Consider the following 17,597-nt stretch of genomic DNA (forward strand, 5'->3'; position numbering starts at 1 on the left):
GTGTACCTGTTGCACGGGGACGCACAGAGGTGTCTACGCACGTGTGCCAGCGGGAGTCACAGGAATATGGCACGAGGGTAGCACAGAGGTGCCCACGCACGTGTGGTTCAGAAACCAGGTGAGTCCGACAGAGATTCAAGGAGCTCACCTGGGACAGGAACACAGCCTGTTAAACGGAATACTACCGGAGCAGCAAGGCAGGGGCGAGACCTGCAAAATACAATGACGTCTGTACAGTGGCGTGGCAGCACGCTGCCAGACATCCAAACATAGAAGGACGGTCGCGCGCCGCCATGATGGCAGGAGGGGTTTTTAAGGAGATGTAGCTCCAGCCAAGGGCGGGCGCGAGACGGATGTGACCCAATCATGATCTGTGACGTCCTGGCCCGGCCAGTCAGGATTCAGCACATCACCAGCCTCGTTATCTGGCCGTGTGATACCAGTGAGCGAATCAGAAGACGTCACGTGGGGCACATGCTCAACCTCCTGCCTCTGGGTCATAAAGGCGGGATCTTCGGTTTCACAATGTGCAGAGCTAAGGGAAGTCTTGCTGCTTCCCTGAGCATCTATCCTTTGCACACTGTGCAACCACTCCGACCCTCTGCGATGCTGAGCAGGAGGACACGTGGCAGGCAAGGGATGGGAGACCACTCCATTCCTTACAAGGAGTAAACCACTAGGTGTCACCCTTCTGCTGCATCTAGGAGGAGGAAACTCCTGCAGTCTCCCAGGCCTTTGGCGCTGCTGAGCAGGAGGGCTCGCGGCAGACAAGGAATGGGGGACCACCTCATTCCTTGCAAGAGGAGAGCCACGAGATGTAACAGGATAGGGCTTTCCAAACAAGTGGCCCACTGAAATCCTAAGAGTGAGCCCTGAGAGCAGGCTCCCACACTTAGCCACAGTGGGGAGCAGGGCCCGGCAAGTTCCAGACTACCGGGCCACTACAGTGAATCTAAATTTTGTTCCAGGGGGCAGGTCACGGATCATCAGGCAGCACTATAGGGGATGGGACCCGGACGAGCTCCCATTGGGAGGCAGCGGCACCTAGAGACTTGGTTTACCCATTTGTCAGCTTCTGCTTACTGGCTGAGTGAGTACATGAGTGACCTCCCCATCACGGCACCTAGCATCATCTTCCAGAGCCCCGGGGCATACCCCTACCTGTAGAGGTTAACAACACCTTGCTGCCCCATTCCATCAACCCGGGTATTCCCAACGGCAGCGGCGGTACTCCCAATTACCACACACTAATGGTGGCATCACGAACTATAACTCCCCTGTAAATATCCCCCTTTTACTTTAGATTGTGGTCCCTAAGCCCCCGGGTCCGGAGACCCTCGAGCCACGAACAGACACTGCCCACGGATCCGAGCAGATCGATCCGCTGCTGGGGCGGCACACAATGACAAGCTGTCTTTGGTTGGAGGTGTATCATCTGTGTCCTCTGTATCCTCCTGCCATGCTCCAGTGATGCCCATGAGCTGCTTTGAGTGCCACCCTTTAGGTAACATGGTTCCTCCGCTTCATCCTCCAAAACTGTCCCCGGACTGGACATTTATGTACCTTGCCGCTGTTGGTACAGGACGCCACTCTCTGAGCCATGTCTGGCCAACTGGCCTGATAATTGTGTGAATGCTCCCTGTTTCTCCTTCTCTTTCTTCTGTGCCACTACATCATCCATCATTGCATGAAGTATTTTTTCAAGGATGCATAGAAGTGGGATAGAAATGCTGATGATGGCATCATCAGCTTTGGTCATGTTTGTGGATTACTCAAAGCATGGCAACATTGGCACACACATCCCGCATGGAGGTCCACTCATTGGTCATGAATTAGTTTTGCTCCTCAAAGCAACTCGCCTGTGCATGCTGCAGTTGAAACTCCACTATTGCCTGCTGCCACTTGCACAGTGTCTCTAGCATATGTAAGGTGGAGTTCCACCATGTGGGTATAGTGTAATGAAGCCTTGCGCATGAGGCAGAAGTGATCCTGCGGCACAGATTGGCGAGCAACATCAGGGTGAGAATGCCGAATGCATGCACGAATGGCTCACTGTCACGCTCTTTGTCCGACCGCACCGCTCACTATCCGTCGCTCCAACCCCTGGGGTCCCCACTCCCCTCCGAGCCCGCTCTCCTGCTACACCGTCCAGACCTTTTCCCCGTCGGCTCCGGCTCCGCGCCGCTCACTCACTGCAGACACCTGCGCTCCAACGTCCTGCCTCTCCTCCTGTGGTTTCGGCTCTGACTTCCGGGTTGCGGCCTTCACACATGCAAATTAGGGGGCGCGCGCGTGCACTCACCTAGACTTAAAGTGCCAGCACAGCTGTCCGGAATATCACTAATAGTAACCTTGGGTATTTAAGACTTGCTACTCCCCATGGCCAGTGCTTGTTCAATGTGTCCCTGTGGCTTGTCACTTGTACTAGTTTTTCAGGTCCCTTTGTTCCTGTGCTTGATGTAACTCTCTCTCTGCTTGCAGATCCTGAGTACCGTTCTGGGCACAAACTCCAGCCTGATTCCAGTAACCTGCATCAGTCTTCGGCTCTGGACTTCAGCCTGATCCCGTTAACCTGCACCAGCCTCCACCTCCTGACTTCAGCCTGATCCCGTTAACCTGCATCAGCCTCCACCTCCGGACCTCAGCATGATCCCGTTAACCTGCACCAGTCTCCGCTCCTGGACTTCAGCCTAATCCATGTGACTTGCACCAGTCTCAGTTTTGGACTTCTGCCTGATCCCGTTAACCTGTATCTGGTCCAGATCAGATTCTGCATCCAGTGACTCTTGCTGATCTCGACTTTCGTGCATCTAGGCCCTCTGCGGTTGCGCCCGATAGTCCCTGTATAGGGGTTCGCTTGAGGCGGCGTCGCAGGGGAGTCCAGTGCATGGTTCTGTGGGTCCACTCCCAGGACTATCCTTACACCTGCACTTTCTGTAGCAACTCTGACATCTCAGGCTAGTTTTTTCAGGAAGCTCTGTACCACCAAATTCAATACATGTGACAGGCAGAGGATATGTTTGAAACTGGCTAGGCTCAGAGCTGCTACAAAATTTTGCCTATTATCGTACACCACCAGGACAGGCTTGAGGTTCAGTGGAACGAACCACTTATAGGTCTGTTATTTGTTCCCTGTCCACAGCTCCTGCACGATGTGGAATTTTTCCCTGAAACAGATGTGTTTTAGAACAGCTTACTGTCATTTCCCCCTGGCTGTGCTGAAGTTGGTGATGCAGGTCTTAGGCTACCTGGATGAGGAGACAGTGGAGGAAGTGCAGTAGGAGTAGGAGGCAATATGGACCTCGAAACATCCAGCAATCCTTGATGGTGGTTAGACATGTGCCATGGGTTGTAAACTTCTTGATTATGTTATGTTCCCTGAATTAAGTTCTCTCCTCTGTTATACATGCTTTTTGTGGCACACACAGATACAAAATGCAACGATTGAGTCAACTTCTCTTTTTATTTGGTAACAAGTGCAATTTCACATTGCCCACACCTGCTACTTGCCACAGGTGACTTTGAATGAGCATCACATGCTTGAAACAAAGTTGTTTACCCACAATTAGTGGAAAGTGCTAACACATTTTTCAGCTGATTTTTAGGGTTGGGTGTGAAATTACGTCCAATTGGCCTTTTTTTTCCTATGTTCTTTTTGTGTTGCTTGAATACACACAAAGGAAATAAACATGTGTATAACAAAATATCTGTAAGTGCAATATTTTCTGGGAGAAATACTTGATATTTTGGAATGATTTCAAGGTTGCCAACAGTTTACAGTATATATATATATATATATATATATATATATATATATATACAGTATATATACACATGGAATGAGTAAAGGTCCTATTGACATGAATTTCTCACCAGATGTCTTTAACAAGCCACCCAATCCACCCAAGCATGGAAATCGAGCCAATCGAACCATAGATCCCCATATATTATGTGTAATTTAAACATATAACCGGGATGATTTAGGAAGACCTGCACCCACAGGGAGATGGACATGGTGGCTCTTGAGGTCCTTTTCAACTCTACTATTCTATGATAAATGACACAGGGAGAAAGTATTGAGCACATGAAGAGAAATGGAAAAAGCCAGGGAAAGCCATTGCTCCAGCTGAAATATATCAGTAAATAGAAAGCAATACTGACGCTTTGTGAAACATAATATCAGTTGGTTCAACCAATGATCTATAAAAAAGCGTCTAATTACCAAGGTACCACATAAGAAACTTCTCATGATGGGTAAAACCAATGAGCTGACTCAAGACCTTTGCAACCTTATAGTTGAAAAACATGCTGATGGCAATGATTCCAGAAGAATTTTAAACTACTGAGGGATCCAGTGAACACTGCTGGGTCAATAATCCAGAAGTAGAAAGATCTTAATTTCCCCATAGATCGTCCACAACCAAGTGCTCAGCACAAGATTTTAGATGAGGAGGGAAAAGAATCAAGGAGTGCCTGAGAAGAGCTACAGAATTATTTGAGAGACAAGAATATGAAAGAAGGGAACGAAAAGGGTTTTGTCCTCTCTTTCATCAACATCCGAACTGGTCAATGTGAAAACGTTTCCCAGCAGTCCAGAATGGCCATATCATCCTTGTGCAAAATGACCCGCTTCCTGGCAAGCCAAACAGCATCTTTAGAGGAGTGCACATGTCTCTTGCATAGTCCCAACATAATGGACTATACAGACCATTTCTTAGGGTTCAGCATGATACAGTAGCCTCCTCTTGGGTATCGAGTCTTTTAGATCTTGTTCCATGCTGCTTAATAGTCAATCCTTGTGGAGAGTGTGAAGTTGCAATAGAGAGACTTATATGCCATGCAATGCTCCAGTGCAAATTTTAATATGCAAATAGCCTCTTCAGATAATAAGTGAAAAGGCAATCTCGTGCCACCTATTGGATGTAGGAATCCTAAAAGTCAATATGGACCCATTAAATGATCTTGCTATTGACTAAGGCCTCCTTCATATGTCCATGTGTCCTGTACTTGTGAGGTCTGATTTCACTTGTACCGGAGACACGGACACATGTAGACCCATTAAATCATGGGTCTGCGCACATGTGCGTGTTTTCACATGGACCATGTGTCTATGTGGAGCATACGTGTGTCCGTGTGCTCCACACGGTGACATGTCCATTTTTCTCCAGCAGCGCGGGTGTCACACGGACCGAACAAGCTGCACACTGATGTGATCCATGTGACATCCATGTGACACGTACCGGAGAAAGCACTGTGTCTGTGAGATAAAATTATTTTCTATACTCACCTGTCTCCAGCTCTGCTGTCTTTGGCGCTGCTGTCACTTTCTTCTGAGAACCGCTCATTATGCTCATTGCATATGCACTGCACTGAGGAATGGAAGCAGCAGCAACGGAGACAGCAGCACCATGGACAGGTAAGTATAGAAGTTCATGCTGTCAGTGTGTTATGCCGATGTCACATGGATACCACACTGATAGCACACACTGAACACACACACGGACACACATACGCACCTATACCACAGACATGCAAAACATGTGTGTTTTGCACGGACGTGTGAAAGAGGCCTAAGGGATAGTAGTCCAAATCAGAATCTTCATTTGCAGAGATGTGTTTGTTTGCTTTTTAACTCATCAATGCAAAGCTGGAAAGCTGGTTGGTGAGAGACCTATGACAGTGTAAACCAAAGGGTAAAGTATCTCTTGTGGAAAGCATCAAGTGGGAATGGGTAGACTTACAGACCAAGCACTGATCCTCTTGGAATTTTAATATGCATATTGCCTCTTCATAGAAATAGAGAACTGGAACTATATTGCCATCTATTGAAGTGACAAGTCTTAGGGGCACTTTGCACACTACGACATCGCAGGTGCGATGTCGGTGGGGTCAAATCAAAAGTGACGCACATCCGGCGTCGCTCTCGACATCGCAGTGTGTAATCCTTTATGATACGATTAACGAGCGTAAAAGCGTCATAATCGTATCATTGGTGTAGCGTCGGTCATTTCCATTAATTTGGAAGGACCGATGTTACGATGTTGTTCCACGTTCCTGCGGCAGCACACATCGCTGTGTGTGAAGCCGCAGGAGCGAGGAACATCTCCTACCTGCTTCCTGCGGCTCACGCCAGCTATGCGGAAGGAAGGAGGTGGGCGGGATGTTTACGTCCCGCTCATCTCCGCCCCTCCGCTTCTATTAGCCGCCTGCCGTGTGACGTCGCTATGACGCCGCACAACCCGCCCCCTTAATAAGGAGGCGGTTTGCCGGCCAGAGCGACGTCGCAGGGCAGGTGAGTGCAAGTGAAGCTGCAGTAGCGATAATGTTCGCTACGGCAGCTATCACCATGATATCGCAGCTGCGACGGGGGCGGGGACTATCGCGCACGGCATCGCAGCATCGGCTTGCGATGTTGTAGTGTGCAAAGTGCCCCTTAAAGTCCATATCAAATCTTTAAAGACAACTGGTCAATAGGTTAATTCTGCTCTGAAACGCTGTTTAGAACATAGTTTGAGAATTTGGCTAGGGACTATAGGGAGAGATTTGACAAGTAAAGTGTGATCACTGCCTGGTTCCTTTCCATTCCACTGCAGTTGATTGATGGGTCTCTCCCTATATGCACGCAAAGCTGTTAATAAACAGAAGTGGGGTGGGGCAGAACTGGATTAGTCAAATCCAGCTTTTTGCACAATGTTTTCACTGTAATCCTGGGGCATTTCATAGTAAAACCCGCCTGGCTGTAATCAATCAGTTTCTGATTCATGCTGCCCATTGTTTGGCCACCATGAATCTACACTGTGTGGAGAATTATCAGGCAAATGAGTACTTTGATCACATGATAATTTTTATACATGTTGTCCTTCTCCAAGCTGTATAGGCTTGAGAGCCAACTACCAATTAAGTAAATCAGGTGATGTGCATCTTTGTAATGAGGAAGAGTGTGGTGTAATGACATCAACAACCTATATAAGGTGTGCTTAATTATTAGGCAACTTCCTTTCCTTTGGCAAAATGGGTCAGAAGAGAGATTTGACAGGCTCTGAAAAGTCCAAAATTGTGAGATGTCTTGCACAGGGATGCAGCAGTCTTGAAATTGCCAAACTTTGAAGGGTGATCACAGAACAATCAAGTGTTTCATGGCAAATAGCCAAAAAGGTCGCAAGAAGCGTTTTGGGCAAAAAAGGCACAAAATAACTGCCCATGAATTGAGGAAAATCAAGATTGAAGCTGCCAAGATGCCATTTGCCACCGGTTTGGCCATATTTCAGAGCTGCAACATTACTGGAGTATCAAAAAGTACAAGGTGTGCCATACTCAGGGACATGGCCAAGGTAAGGAAGGATGAAAAACGACCACCTTTGAACAAGAAACATAAGATAAAGCATCAAGACTGGACCAAGAAATATTTTAAGACTGATTTTTCAATAGTTTTATGGACTGATGAAATGAAAGTGACTCGTGATGGGCCAGATGGATGGGCCAGAGGCTGGATCAGTAAAGGGCAGAGAGCTCCACTCTGACTCGGACGCCAGCAAGGTGGAGGTGGGGTACTGGTATGGGCTGGTATCATCAAAGATGAACTTGTGGGACCTTTTCGGTTTGAGGATGGAGTGAAGCTCAACTCCCAGACCTACTGCCAGTTTCTGGAAGACAACTTCTTAAAGCAGTGGTACAGGAAGAAGTCGGTATCGTTCAAGAAAAACATGATTTTCATGCAGGACAATGGTCCATCACATGCATCCAACTACTCAACAGCTTCGCTGGCCAGTAAAGGTCTAAAAGATGAAAAAATAATGACATGGCCCCCTTGTTCACCTGATCTGAACCCCATAGAGAACCTGTGGTCCCTCATCAAATGTAAGCTCTACAGGGAGGGAAAACAGTATACTTCTCGGGACAGTGTCTGGGAGGCTGTGGTTGCTGCTGCATGCAAAGTTGATCGTAAACAGATCAAGCAACTGACAGAATCTATGGATGGTAGGCTGTTGAGTGTCATTATAAAGAAAGATGGCTATATTGGTCACTAATTTTTGGGGTTTTGTTTTTGCATGTCAGAAATGTTTATTTCTAAATTTTGTGCAGTTATATTGGTTTACCTGGGGAAATTAAACAAGTGATGGAAATATATTTGGTTTTTATTAGGTTGCCTAATAATTCTGCACAGTAATAGTTACCTGCACAAACAGATATCCTCATAAGATAGCCAAATCTAAAAAAAAAACCCACTCCAACCTCAAAAAATATTAAGCTTGGATATTTATGAGTCTTTTGGGTTGATTGAGAACATAGTTGTTGATCAATAATAAAAAAATCCTCTAAAATACAACTTGCCTAATAATTCTGCATGCGGTGTAGTGACAGGTTCCATTTAAAGGGGCTGTCCACATGAATTAGGATAGTTACACTAATCATAAGCTGCATTTGCAGATTCTTGTTTCTGGGTCTTTGCCCAACATCAGTGCAAAGCATGAAATCTGGTTGGCTGGGTGAGAGACTGAGAAATGTTCCAGGATGTAGTGTGACTTTTTTCTTTATAACACATACACACACTTCCATCCATCATGCAATATATTTTGCAGTAGGATGGCTCCAGATGTACAGTCAATATCATTAAGAAGTCCTAGAAGTGATGATATTGATCATCACTTGATCACACTTGATCCCACATGATCCCGATCTCAACATTAAGTATGTGTAGATTACATGTATAGAAAGAAGGCTTTGCATTAATCTACAGTGCCTTGCAAAGGTAGTCGGCCCCCTTGAATTTGTCAACCATTACCCACATTTCAGGCTTCAAACATAAACATAAAAAATGTTAAATTACTGATGAAGAATCAACAACAAGAAGGACACAATTGTGAAGTTGCACAAAATTTATTGCTTATTTTAAACATTTTTAAAAAATAAAAAACTGAAAATTGGGGCGTGCAATATTATTCGTCCCCTTTACTTTCAGTGCAGCAAACTCACTCCAGACGTTCATTGAGGATCTCTGAATGATCCAATGTTGTCCTAAATGACTGATGATGATAAATATAAGCCACCTGTGTGTAATATAGTCTCCGTATAAATGCACCTGCTCTGTGATAGTCTCAGTGTTCTGTTTAAAGTGCAGATAGCATCATTAAGACCAAGGAACTCAACAGGCAGGTTCGTGATACTAATGTAGAGAAGTTTATAGCGGAATTTGGTTACAAAAAGATTTCCAAAACTTTAAACATCCCAAGGACCACTGTGCAAGCGATCATATTGAAATGGAAGGAGTATCATACCATTGCAAATCTACCAAGACTTGGCTGTCCCTCAAAACTTTCATCACAAACAAGGAGAAGACTGAGGCCCCTGATCACTCTGGATGAACTGCAAAGATCTACAGCTGAGGTGGGAGAGTGTTCATAGGACAACAATCAGTCGTACACTGCACAAATCTGGCATTTATGCAAGAATGGCAAGAAGAAAGCCACTTCTCAAAGATATCCATAAAAAGTGTCATTTACAGTTTGCCACAAGCCACCTGGAAGAAACACCAAACATGTGGAAGAAGATGCTCTGGTCAGATGAAACCAAAATCAAACTATTTGGGCACAATGCCAAACGATATGTTTGGCGTAAAAGCAACATGGCTCATCATCCTGAACACACCATCCCCACTGTCAAACATGGTGGTGGCAGCATCATGGTTTGGGCCTGCTTTTCTTCAGCGTGCACAGGGAAGATGATTAAGATTGATGGGAAGATGGATGGAGCCAAATACAAGACCATTCTTGAACAAAACCTGTTAGAATCTGCAAAAGACCTGAGACTGGGACGGAGATTTGTCTTTCAACAAGACAATGATCCCAAACATAAAGCAAAATCTACAATGGAATGGTTCACAAATAAACGTATCCAGGTGTTAGAATGGCCAAGTCACAGTCCAGACTTGAATCCAATCGAGAATCTGTGGAAAGAGCTGAAAACTGCTGTTCACAAACGCTCTCCATCCAACCTCACTCAGCTCCAGCTGTTTACAAAGGAAGAATGGGCAAGAATTTCAGTCTCTCCATGTGCAAAGCATATAGACATATACCCCAAGCGACTTGCAGCTGTAATCGCAGCAAAAGGTGGCACTACAAAGTATTAACTTAAAGGGGACGATTAATATTGCATGCCCCAATTTTCGTTTTTTATTTTTTAAAAAATGTTTAAAATAAGTAATAAATTTCATTCAACTTCACAATTGTGCCCCACTTGTTGATTCTTCACCATAACATTAAAATTTTTATCTTTATCTTTGAAGCCTGAAATGTGGGAAAAGGTTGAAAAATTCAAGGGAGCTGAATACTTTTGCAATGCACTGTACATCCACAAAGATCTGTGGTTAGTTCACAAAGATGTTGGGAACAATCTCCCTGCCTAGTTTCTTCCAAATCTACTTGTAAGTGTACCTAGAAGAAATTATGCAGTTTTGAAGGCAAAGAGCGGTCCCACCAAACATGGATTTAATTTAGATTTCTCTTTTGTTTAATCCCTTTGCATTTTGTTAATTGATAAAAGTAAAGTATTACCATTTTAGATTATTCCTATTAGTAACTAATAAAAGTTATATTTTCTATTCACAGTCCTTTAACACTAGAACTACTGAGGTAGTCATTTTGACTACTTTGCACTATGTATTTCTATATAGGTGTCACGAGTCCAGTAGTTCTAGTGTTAAGCGGGCTTTACACGAGATGATAGATTGTGCGATATGTCATTGGGGTCACGGTTTTCGTGACGCACATCCGGCTTACTGCACGACGTGGTTTCGTGTGACACCTCCTAGCGACGCAGTATCGCTCACAAATCGTGAGTCGTGTACTTGTCGCTAGGTTTCATAAAATTGTTTAATTAAAATGGCGGCGGTAGTTCATCGTTTCCGTGGCATCACACGTTGCTCCGTGTGACACCACGGGAACGATGAACAAGAGCTTTACCTGCCTCCCGCGGCACCCGACGGCTTAATGGAAGGAAGGAGGTGGGCGGGATGTTTACATCCCGCTCATCTCCGCCCCTCCGCTTCTATTGGCCGCCTGCCGTGTGACGTCAATGTGACGCCGAACGTCCCGCCCACTCCAGGAAGTGGACGTTCGTCGCCCACAGCGAGGTCGTCCGGATGGTAAGTGCGTGTGACGGGGGTTAAACGAGTTTGTGTGCCATGGGCAACTAATTGCCCGTGACGCAAAAACGACGGGGGCGGGTACGATCGAATGTGCTATCGCACAAACTATCGTCTCGTGTAAAGCAGGCTTAAATCCATTACTTTTATTTTCAACTCTGTATTTGAAGTGGTTCCCATTTAGTGTGAATATCGTAAGCCAATGTGGGTTCTCAATATTTTAATCTACTAAAGATAGAACTTAGGTTATATTAATATTTCCTTTACAATTGGCTCTCCAATATTCGTCATATATTGTTAAAAAAAAATGTTGAAAAGCACGTAAAAGAGTATTGAGGTAGGTTGTGCAAATAAGAGACATTACAGTACATGGAACTCACTCACGTGTGTCCCACCTCATGTGCAATGGTGAAGGCTGTAGCAAGACCAATATCTTCATTGATACTGCAGCTCCTCTCTCTTTCACACATTCCACCTACTGGTGCCAGACCTAGATAGTGACATAGAAAGAAAATCTAATAGAGTATATCATATGTTATCTTTCTTCTGGAAAACTCATTTTGTGTAGGATTATTTTTCATTACATAATTATGTACTGAGAGCATTCTAAAAAATTATGTAAATGCCATCTACAGAGATAAAATAGAAATTATTGGACTTTTTGTTATTAACATATCGGTAACAAAATATTTGTATACATTTTGTACTTAAAGAGGTTGTACAATACTTTATCATTGATGGCCTATCCATAGGATAGTTCATCAATGTTTGATTGGCTGGGGTCCGTTACCAGGCACCATCTCTGTTGCAGAAAAGATGTTCTTGGTTCCTCAGTAGAAGGCGGATGTGCAGTACCCAGCCGCGGCCACTATCAGAAGATGGAGCAGCTCCGGAACTGAGCATTTCCGGCCGCCTGCTGCATCCACCAGCACCAAGAACAGTCGATAGGTGGGTTACTGGGTGTTGGACCCCAGCAGATTAGAAATTGTGATATGCTAATGACCCTCGGCTCAGGCTGTGCTGGCAGCATGAGCCAAATGTCATGCGACTGTGACCCTATCTAGTAGCTCTGCAGGAGAGGGCAGGAGCTGCGGAGGAGAGGAAGGGATCAATCTCCCCATCTTCTCTAATGTCAGCAGATGTGATTATTGCACTACACTCAGATGTCATCCGAGTGCAGTTAGATGTTTCACTCGCACCCATAGACTTGTATGGGTGAGACGGCTCTAACAGACAATCGCAGCATGCTGTGACTTTTCTCTGATCCAGAATCTGGATGAGAAAAAAGCTGACCATCTCCTCTTCCTCATTGAATAACATTGGTCTGAGCGCAATGCAGATTTTTTCGCATTGCACTCGTCCGATTCATAGGCTCGTGTGACTGTACCCATAGCGTGAAAAACTAGAGGTAGAGGGAGGAACTAATTGCAGAGCTCGTCCCCCTCCTCTCTTTCCTATCTACACTACATCTCTTCTCATCAGTAACATCTGCCATCTCCTCTCTCAGTAATGGAAAGTCTTCACTGAATACAGATTTTACCTCAGAATTGAAAAATGTGATAATGACTGATCAATTCTGGCAGAGAAAGAAGCAAATTAAGTATTTATTAATTCAAATACTGAAATTCTGATTTCTCAGTAATAAAGGAGCAGATTGGAAATGTAAAGATGTTTGATTTGTCTTTGAAAGAACTATATGTACATATCAACAGTTTGAGAGGTGATTTTTTTTAACCCCTTCACCCCCGGGCAATTTTCCGTTTTTTGTTAATTCCTTCCCTTTTCTCAAGAGCCATAACTTTTTTATTTTTCCAGCAATATTACCATATGAGGACTTGTTTTTTTGTGGGGTGAGTTGTTCCTTTGAATGACACTATTCATTCTGCTAAATATTGTACTGGAACACAGGAACAAAATTCCAAGTGCGGTGAAATTGCAAACAAGTGCAATTCCTTGATTGATTGTTGTTTTTTGTTTTTTTTTACTGTGTTCTCTATTTGGTAAAACTGACCTGGCAGTATGATTCCTCAGGTCGGTACGAGTTTGCAGATACCAAACAAGTATAGTTTTACTTTTATCTAAGTGGTGAAAAAAAATCTAGAATTTGTAAAAATAATTGCGCTTTTATCGCCATTTTCCAAAACTCAAAGCGTACTGAATTTTAGGGATCTGGGGCTCAGTAATGGCTTATTTTTTGCGTCATGAGCAGTCAGGTTTTAATTATACTATTTTTGCAGAGATGCGCTGTTTTGATTGCTTGTTATATATTTTAATTCGATGTTGTGTCGACCGAAAAAAAACATGGTTTTGGATTTTTTTTCTTGCAACACCAGGGTCGGGAACCTTTTTGGCTGACAGACCCAGGAACGCCACATATTTAAAAATGTAATTCCATGAGAGCCATACTCACCAGGAAGGAGCAGCAGTGGTGGAGTGGCTCAGAAGGTCCCAGGAGGCAGGGTAGGCAATGCTGCGGGCACGGTGTCGTGGCTCAAGAGGGTCAGTGTGCAGAAGGTCAGTGATACTGCTGTTGGTCTGTGGGGAATGACGGCGGCGAGCACCATTGATCTGCTAGCGGGCTGCTTTGAATCTCCCGCAGTTGATGAGATTGACTTCAAGAAGATGGCCGTGGCCCGTGTGGAGATCGACGCGATGGACTTAAAGAAAATAGCTGTGGAGTCCTATCTGCGCATGCGCGACCTCCGAGGCCATTTTTTTAAAGTCTATCTCGTCAACTGCGGGAGATTCAAAGCAGCCCACAGATCCCTGACGCCTGCCACCATGACAACGCAGGAGCCCGCAGTATCGCCGACCCTGCGCCACCACTGCCGCCCCGGTAAGCCATATGCGGTTTGTAAGATGCACCCCCATTTTTCCCCCACTTTTGGGGGAAAAAAAGTGCATCTTTCAAACTGGAAAATATGGTATTTTTTTTATTAAAGATTTGTCTGTGAGCCAGGTGCAGCCATGAAAAGAGACACATCTGGCTCACGAGCCATAGGTTCCCTACCCCTGTGCTACACCATATACTGATCATATTAACTGATTTTATATTTTAATAGATACCAAAAATGTGTATTTTTATTTCCCTATTATTGGTTTATTTTTAATGGGGCAAAAGGAAGGTGATTTGAACTTATAGGTTTTCTTATGTTTTAAAACTTTTTTTTTTACATTTTTTATTTATTGTACTAGTCCCACTAGGGAACTTTATGCCTACACAGTCCGATCGCTTCTCCTGATCAGAGCAATGCTTCAGTACCGCTCTGATGAAGAGAAATGCTGTGTTCCTAGGAGTGTTGGCAATCTGCCGGTATATACAGGAAACGCATCATGGCAATGACAGAGGTCACCATCTGACTCCATGCTGCCTTGAAAACTCATTGGCACCCCAAATGGACCTTGGTGGCTGTTGTGCCACGTGACTTTAGGTGATGTGTATGATCAGAAAATGTGTTATTCAAAGTTTAATCTAGGTGGAGAAAAATCCAAATAGGGCATTAGAGCATGATTTACTTTTTTATTTCTTACCCAAAGTTCCACATGGCTTATTTTTGTAAATACAAATGTCATATCTGAAAGAAAACAGACACGCAATCACTGGAGACTAGTACAATAATGTGAAAAGCATTAAGTCATCATTTTTATTTTCTGCACAAACATTCTAAAATTCTGAACGAAGATGTACATGTATACGTTTCTGGATTTTGGGGAGAACAATCTTGTGACTGAGCAAATACCCAAAAACCAAGCTGTTGCAGTTTGGGCTGGCAGGTTGGGCATAAAACCGTTTTCACCCAGCTCTCCTTATTTTTGGCAATTTGGTCTTGTCCATATAGTGTGACTGCATGAAACAACTCTGATTTATTGCAAATCAAAGGCACTTAATTAACTTGCACACAATATTATACTTAACTGTGATCCTATAAGCTTACTCTAAGGGCCGCTGTACACACTACGACATCGCTAAAGCAATGTCGTTGGGGTCACGGAATTTGTGACGCACATCTGGACGCGTTAGCGTTGTCGTTGCGTGTGACACCTATGAGCGATTTTGAATCGTTGGACAAACATTCGAAATCACTAATCGGTGACATGGAGGTCCATTCCCAATTATCGTTGCAGCTGCAGGTACGATGTTGTTTGTCGTTCCTGCGGCAGGACACATTGCTACGTGTGACACCACAGGAACGAGGAACTTCACCTTACCTGCGCCCGCCGGCAATGAGGAAGGAAGGAGGTGGCCGAGATGTTACGTCCCGCTCATCTCTGCCCCTCCGCTTCTATTGGCCGGCCGCTTAGTGACGTCGCGGTGATGCCGAACACACCTCCCCCTTGAGGGAGGGATTGTTCAGCAGTCACAGCGACGTCGCTGAACAGGTATGTGTGTGTGACGCTGCCGTAGCGATAATGTTTATGTTGGCAGCGATCACCACATATCGGCAGTACGACGGGGGCGGGTGCAATCGCGTTCGACATCACCAGCAAATGCTAGCAATGTTGCAGCGTATAAAGCGGCCCTAACAGTATTTGCAACATAAATGGCTTAGGATGTATTCACACTTAAGCGGGCTTTACATGCTACGATATCGTTAATGAATTATCGTCTGGGTCACGGTGTTTGTGACGCACATCCAGCATCATTAACGATATTGCAGTGTGCGACACTTATGAGCGACCTTAAACGATTGCAAAAGCGGTCAAAATCGTTTGCCGCGGAGAGGTCGTCCTGAAACAAAAAATCGTTTTCTGCTTATTAGCGATGTTGTTCGTTGTTCCTGCGGCACCACACATCGCTGTGTGTGACACCGCAGGAGCGACGAACATCTCCTTACCTGCCTCCACCGGCAATGCGGAAGGAAGGAGGTGGGCGGGATGTTACGTCCCGCTCATTTCCGCCCCTCCGCTTCTATTGGACGCCTGCCGTGTGATGTCGCTGTGAAGCCAAACGAACCGCCTCCTAAGAAAGGAGGCGGTTCGCCGGCCAGAGCGACGTGGCAGGGCAGGTATGTCCGTGTAAGGGGGTTAAGCGAGGTTGTGCGCCACGGGCAGCGATTTGCCCGTGTCGCACAACCGACGGGGGTGGGTACGATCGCTTGTGATCTCGCTAGCGAGATCGCAGAGTGTAAAGCCCGCTTTAGACGTAACATCACTGTGTTCACACTTTAGCAGTAATTCTGTAGCTAAAAACTAAAACTACAACAGCCCTATACCGCTCCAGTATGTCACTGCACAATCACTTAACCTTGCAAAAAAAGCAGTATCGAGAACAACACATGTGTCCGATTGAAAAGTATAGGGCCAGAACCTCACCCCTGGTATGGATGGAGACCGGCATGACTTTGTTAGGGGGAAAGTGACACCGGGGAGAGAGTGGGGACTAGGGTACCGTTGGGGTTTATATAGGGCAGCCTGGTGTGGAGGACCATTGGCCTGCATTCCCCTGGGATAGTGATACCAATTATCCCCTTTGTGGCCATCCTACCTCCTAATGTCCTCTGTGGACAGCCTCGTGGAGCAGCGGGCTGAAGCCAGCCGCTATCCCCCTGGGTGACTGTATGGTCAACTGAGGGTCATCTTAGGTGGCGGTGTAGCTGCGGCCTCCTCTGTCCACCCTTTGCTGAAGGAGCAGCCTTCCCGCAGGTCCAGACCGCTGGCATGGTTCTCACCTGCTGTGCCGAAATCTGCCTCCTGTCTGTCGCTGGAGCGACCTCATCGCTGGTTCTGGCCACCGGCGCATCTTTCCCTTGCAGCGCCTGAGTCCCTTTCTGCTATGCCACAGGAGCAGCTTTCCCACAGGCCCCGGCCACCAGCGTAGCTGTCCATGGATGCGAGCCTGATGTTGGAGGTGGTAGGTAGGCCTCAGATTCTGCTGGGGGTGGGGCCTGCCACTGCCCTCCAGCTCCAATCCCCTGATGTTGAAGCAGGTCACCCCAGCAATGTACTGGTCAGGCAGCCTGGCTTTTCTTTGACAGTGGTCTCCCAGAGGATTCAGGGCTTTTTCTTGCTGGACAGTGCAGTCGTTGGAGGTCTCCTCCTCACAGCTGCAGCCCACAGGTGTGGTCTCCAGGTCGTCCAGGCGGGCTTCTCCTGCACTGGGCCTGGCAGCGGCCAATCCAAGTTCCATGTCACCGTTTCCTGGATTATTCGTTGACCAGCATTGGGATGTCGGTTTTATGACGGTTTTGGATGGGCAACAGGATTTGGGAATTCCGGCTGGTGGAAATCACAGTTCCTGTGCAGCCCAGTGAGTATGACTCTATGTTTTATTCATTTCCCTTTTTTGTTGGTTTTCCGAGTGTTTTGTCTAGTCAGACGGTGTCTGTGGTTGGTGACAGTTCAGGGTTAGTACGGCAGGTGGACCACTTAGGCAGGGGTGTTGTAGTGGAGGACTTGTCAGGGGTTAGGGAGTTGTTAGCCCGCTTGCAGGGTACTAGGTCTGTGGCGGGGTGTGTAT

General features: G+C 45.8%; 1 protein-coding gene across 1 annotated transcript in view; it reads right to left on the reverse strand.

Moving 5' to 3' along the window:
- The window catches only part of ADAMTS10 (ADAM metallopeptidase with thrombospondin type 1 motif 10), a 131,913-nt gene that overhangs the window by 104,988 nt on the left and 9,328 nt on the right, over window positions 1-17,597 (reverse strand). Inside the window, exons 6-7 of the mRNA XM_075343597.1 lie at window positions 14,672-14,715; window positions 11,525-11,630 (exon numbers count right to left, since the gene is read on the reverse strand). Of these exons, the coding sequence (XP_075199712.1) occupies window positions 11,525-11,630; window positions 14,672-14,715 (150 nt within the window). The remainder of the gene's footprint in view (window positions 1-11,524; window positions 11,631-14,671; window positions 14,716-17,597) is intronic.

Source organism: Anomaloglossus baeobatrachus, chromosome 1, assembly GCF_048569485.1.
Source record: "Anomaloglossus baeobatrachus isolate aAnoBae1 chromosome 1, aAnoBae1.hap1, whole genome shotgun sequence".
NCBI lineage: Eukaryota > Metazoa > Chordata > Amphibia > Anura > Aromobatidae > Anomaloglossus > Anomaloglossus baeobatrachus.